Raw genomic sequence first — 5,249 nt, 5'->3', positions numbered from 1 at the left:
CCCCCCCCCCAGGATCCAGCAGCAGGGCTGCCTGCAGGGAGGGGAGGAGGGAGCCCTGGCACAATGCCCAAAGAGGCCCCTCATCCTGCCATCATGGCCCCCTGGGGACAGGCAGTCCCTGCCCCCCTGCCATGCCCTGGCCCCGTGGCTCGAGGCCATGCCTGGCCCCAAGATGCAACTGTGTCTGGGAGCGCTGGGGCCACAACAGGAGCTGGGTGGGGCTGGTGGGCAGAACCAGGGGTGCGTGTTGGCCCGAACTCCTGGGTTCCTGCTGCTCCTGTTCCTGCTGCAGGGCACCCCCAACAACACCCTGGGACACTGCCAGGGGAGAGAGCCCCACTGCTGGCTATCCCAGAGGCCTGGCTTCTCATCCCAGCCAAGGGATGGGGAAGTGAGGGGACATGAGTGACGGTGGTCAGAGGCAGTTGGGGGTCCATAAGGATAGACCCCAGGTTCTAGGCTCCTGGCCTGGCCCCTCAGGGATCACCCTGCGGCTCTGTGCCCCCCACCCACAAGGGGGTGCAGGCAGGGCCAGGATTGGCTGGCTATAAATAGCCCTGGGGCCCCTCCCCACCTCCCGCCCCCGGGCCAGGCTCTGTACCAGGGGCTGAGGGGCCTGGAGTGGGTGCTAGGAGCTGGCCTGGGCACTACAGGCTGCATCGCAATGGGCGGCAAAGGTGGGACAGGGTCTAGCCTGTGGGGCTTGTGGCCCTAAAGTTGGGGGGGGGTGCTGGGATGACAGGGCTGCAGGGAGGTGGGGGGAGGGGGCTGTGGCCCCCCTAGAGTGGGTCAGGCCAAGGAGAGGGGCCTGGGGGCCAAAGAGTAGGGGTGGGGGTTGGGGTGGGGATGAGGGGCCATGGGTCAGCATGGAGGGCCCTGGACCCCCCCAGGTGCCTGCCCCTCCCCCGCCTGGCACTTGGGCCTGTCAATTAGGGGTGGGGGAGGGGAGCTGACAGCTGCAGGCGCTGTCCCCCTCCCGCAGCTAAACTTAGCTGCCCCCCACCCCAGGAGGTGGGGACCCCTGGGGCCCTTAAAGGGACAGCCCCCTCAGCCAGGCTTGGGTCGGGGTGTGCAGAAAGAATAGGAGAAAGCTGGGTGGGCACTGGTGCACAGCCCAGCCCTGCCATTTCCAGGCCCAGTTGCCAGGCACCTGTCCCAGAGCTGGGGCCCTGCCTAGAGTGGGGCAAGGACCCTGGAGGAGATACCTGTGCTGGTGGGTGGGGCTGAGCAGGGCAGCCTGGGGGTGGAGAGGATGTGGGGGGGCTGAGCCTGGCAGTGGAGCCGTGGGGGCATTTGGGGGGCTGTTGGGCACTGAGGGGAGGTGGGGGGGATGTGGGGGATGAGCCTGGTGCTGGGGTAGTATGGGGGGCCAAGCAGGGGCCAGGGGCCATGGGGGTGCCTGGCCTTGACCCTGCCCCTCCCCCCGCCAGTGCTGGAGCTGGTGATGTGGCGGGACGTGCGGGCCTCGGGGATGGTGCTGACTGGGCTGGTGCTGGCGCTGCTCTGCTTGGCCCACTTCAGCGCTGTGGCTGTGTGCGCCTGGGCTGCGCTGGGCACCCTCAGCATCACCCTCTCACTGCGGCTCTACCACATGCTGCTGGGCGCCCTGCGGCCTGGCCACCGCCCCAACCCCTTCCAGTGAGAATCGGGACCCCAACACTGAACCCTCCCCCCCAACACCTCCCAGCAAGTCTCCAGGGACCCCTACCCCCACCGCCATCAGCTAGTCTCTGGGGGCCTCCACCCCCTTCCAGCTACTACATGGGGACCCCCAGCCACTCAACCCCAGTTCTGCCCCTGCCCTGATCTCCAGCCCCAGGCTCCCCCAGCAGGGGTCACTGTGGGGGGCAGAGGTAGAATCTGATTTGTTGCTGACCCCCTTTCCCTGCTGCAGGCCCCTGCTGGACACAGATGTGTCGCTGTCCCCAGAGCAGCTGGAGCATGTGGCTGAGCGCATAGGGCAGCACATGGCCGCTGGTGCCCGTACCCTGCGCCACCTCTTCCTCGTCGAGGACCTCGTGGACTCCCTCAAGGTGCCCTCGCCCCTGCCCCCCAGTAACCCCCGGTGACCTCTGGGAGGGTCAACTGCCCTCAGGACGTACCCCCAGGCTGCCCCCTGTGACCTCACACCAGGGCTGTCCCGGCAGGGGTGGGGGTGTGAATCCCGACGCTTTGGGGGGTGGAACAGAGCTGGATGGGGCAGCACGGTGTGGTGACTCCACACTGCTGCTGGCTTCACATCCAGCCACTTGCCACCCCCCTCCTCACTGCCAAATCTGCCACCGGCTTCCTTGTGTCTGGGGGTGGGGGCCCGCACAGGCTGCTTTGCCCTGGGCCCCACACCCTGCTCAAGTGGTCTGCCTCACACCCACCCCATGGGCAGAGACAGCCCCAATCCCACCTCTGGGGCTGAATCCATGCCAGACCCTGGTATCAGCCCCATCCCTTCCTGCCCATGCTGTTGTGCCAGGGCCTGATCCTGCCCCCAACCAGGCCCTGGATAACCCCCACCACAGGCCCTGGGGCAGGGTAGGAGGAGCTGTGCTGACCCCCCATCTTGCCCTCTCAGTTCGCCTTCCTGTTCTACATCCTCACCTACGTGGGTGCCGTGTTCAATGGGCTGACACTGCTGCTCATGGGTGAGAGGGCACTGGAGGCAGGGGCAGGGGGGCATCTGGGCCCAGTGGGAGAGGGATGAAGGGAACCATGGGGGAGGAGGTGGCATGGTCTGGCTGGGGCTGTGTGCAAATTGGGGGGAGCTGTGTGAGGGCAGGGTAGGGAGTGGCCCAGGCAGGGAAAGCAAGGGTTTGCGGGGGCATGGCTCAGTCTGATGGTCCTGTTCTCCCCCAGGTGTGATAAGTGCATTTACCTTCCCTGTGCTCTACCGGCATCACCAGGTGAGTGTGTGCACATGTGTGCATGTGCAGGGTGGGGCATGGGGTGGGGAGAAAGCCTTGAAGCAGAGGGCAGATGAATGCCAGTGTCCCTGGGGGAGACAGGCTGCTAGCCCTGTGTCCTGCTATCTCAGACAGGGAGGGGGTCTCCAGGGGCTCCCCACCTGCCTCACCCCCAGTCCATCTCCTGCAGGCACAGATCGACCAGTACGTGGGCTTGGTGAGGAACCAGCTCAGTCACCTCCGAGCCAAGTGAGTGCTCAGCGAGACAGGGGAGGGGTGGGGGGGGGGGGCTTCCAGCACTGCCCTCCCCCCCAGAACAGCACCCCTAGTGCATGGGGGCTGCCCTGCCAGCTGGCAGGGGGGAAGGAGGGGGGTCATGTGTAACACAGTCCCCAGTGGGGGCAGGGATGAGGGTAGGGACTCCCAGGGGGCAGGAACAGGGTTGGGAGCCCCAGGGGGGCAGGGCAATGCCCCTGCATGTGACATGTCTCTGCCCCCCTCCAGGATTCAGGCCAAGCTCCCAAGTGCCAAAGCAAAGGCAGAATGAGCATCCACCCTGCCCCGCTCCACCTGAACCCCTTCTGCTGCCCCCCTGGGCACAAGTTGCCCATGGAGGGGTGCTTGGCGCTGACGGGACGGGGCTGACCCAGGGATGGGCTGGGGATGGGGGCAGCTTGGTGCTCCAGGGCACGAGCTGGGGGAGGAGCCACTCCCTTACCCATGCCCACCCCGGCTGTGTGGGGTTTACACTTTAATAAAAACTCTTGTCACAGAACCAGAGTCCTGTCCATGGAAAAGGTGGGGGTGGGGCTGAATACACCGCATTCTTCTCCCCTAGCTGGGAGGGAAGAACCCAGGCATCTGGGTTCCCATCCCCGAAACCCAGGCATCCTATCCCCATTCCCCGCCCCCCTCCTGCCCCCCCAACTGCTCAGGTTAGGTGCCCCTCCCCCGCAGCCTGGTGCTCAGAGGCTGCTGTGGCTCCCTGAGACCCCTGTCCTGGCAGGAGGGAGCAGTGCCAGAGGGGTCTGGCCAGGACTCCTGGGTTCTGTTGTTGGCACCAGGCAGGTACCTCAGAGGCAAGCTACAGAGGCAAGCTTCCCCAACCCCCTCTCCATCTGCCCTGGGGTGTGGGAGCTGACTGGGCACCTGTCTGACATGGGAGGGGGCAGCCAGGCCATGCTAAGCAGGGGGTATCAGAACAAGGCCTGAGCCCTGATCCTGGGCTGGGGAGTGGGAGATTCCCCAGAGCCATGGCTGCCCTAGAGGAGGACTTCCTCCCTCCCCCCCTCCCCCATGAGCCATCCTCACACCAAGCAAAGTGAGGGAACCCAGGAGTCCTGACTCTCACCCCCACCCCCCTCATCCCAGACTAAACCACCACAGCCCACTCCCCTCCCAGACAGGGGATAGAGCCAAGGCGTCCTGGCCCCCACCTCTCTGCCCTTCCTGGCTCACCTGGGCCAGGCTGTGGCCCTCACCCTGAACAGAGGCCCCAACCCCACTCCTGGGGCAGGACTCCTGGGTTCATTCTGGGCGGGGAGGAGTGCCCCTGTTCCGCTGCGCTGGGCCGCACGGTGGCGCCTCCGGCCCGGCCAAGCCTCGGGATCCCGCTTCGCATCGGCGGGGGTGGGGGGCAGCAGGGCCAACCCTAACCCAGCCCCGCGTCGGCCTCCTCAACACCCAGAGCCAGTGGGTCAGCGGGGTGCCGGGAGCCGGGACTCCTGGGTTGCAGCTGCAGCTCCAAGAGGTCTAATGCAGGAGGATCAAATCCATCCCGGTCGCGGCGGGAGGAGGGGCCCTGGGTCTCTTCAGGCCACTGCCCTTCCCCGCACCTGCAGGGGTCCCCAGCCCGACCCCGACCCCTATCGGGGCTGCACAGCACGTGCCCCGCATCCCCTGCCCTGAGTCGTGCCCATGCCATCGGAGCCAGGCCTGGGACCCAGGGGCTGCATCGATCCGGCGAGAGCAGAGACCTGGGCGCCGGGACTCCTGGGTCCCCCTGCCGGAGAGGAAGAGCCTGATCCAGTCGGGAATCCCGGAGCCCCTTCAGCCCTAACCCTAGTCTCAGCCAAGGTCTCGCCGCCCGCAGGCGGCTCCGGCCAGTCATTCCATGCAGGGAGTCTCCAGCAGAGCAGCTCTGCTGGGAGCGGCGATGAGCCGGCAGGGAAGGCGTTAACGCAGGGGGGGGAGAGCTACCCCCCCCAGCCTTGTAGGACCCAGCCCTACCCAACCCCTGCATCGATAGGCGTCTCTAGCCAACCCCGCCCCTCCCCTATAGAGGTCCCAACCCTGCCCCGCCCCCACAGCTATAGGGGGCCCCAGCCCGGCTCCTACCCCACCCCTACCAGG

General features: G+C 66.6%; 1 protein-coding gene across 1 annotated transcript in view; it reads left to right on the top strand.

Moving 5' to 3' along the window:
• The window catches only part of RTN2 (reticulon 2), a 6,462-nt gene extending 2,790 nt beyond the window's left edge, over window positions 1-3,672 (top strand). The window contains exons 5-10 of the mRNA XM_014524159.2: window positions 1,431-1,638; window positions 1,895-2,033; window positions 2,570-2,639; window positions 2,851-2,897; window positions 3,088-3,146; window positions 3,402-3,672. Of these exons, the coding sequence (XP_014379645.2) occupies window positions 1,431-1,638; window positions 1,895-2,033; window positions 2,570-2,639; window positions 2,851-2,897; window positions 3,088-3,146; window positions 3,402-3,444 (566 nt within the window). The 3' untranslated portion in view covers window positions 3,445-3,672. The remainder of the gene's footprint in view (window positions 1-1,430; window positions 1,639-1,894; window positions 2,034-2,569; window positions 2,640-2,850; window positions 2,898-3,087; window positions 3,147-3,401) is intronic.
• The last annotated feature ends 1,577 nt before the right edge of the window (window positions 3,673-5,249 follow it).

Source organism: Alligator sinensis, unplaced genomic scaffold, assembly GCF_000455745.1.
Source record: "Alligator sinensis unplaced genomic scaffold, ASM45574v1 scaffold107_3, whole genome shotgun sequence".
Taxonomy (NCBI): domain Eukaryota; kingdom Metazoa; phylum Chordata; order Crocodylia; family Alligatoridae; genus Alligator; species Alligator sinensis.
This window is presented reverse-complemented; position numbering and strand designations above follow the sequence as displayed.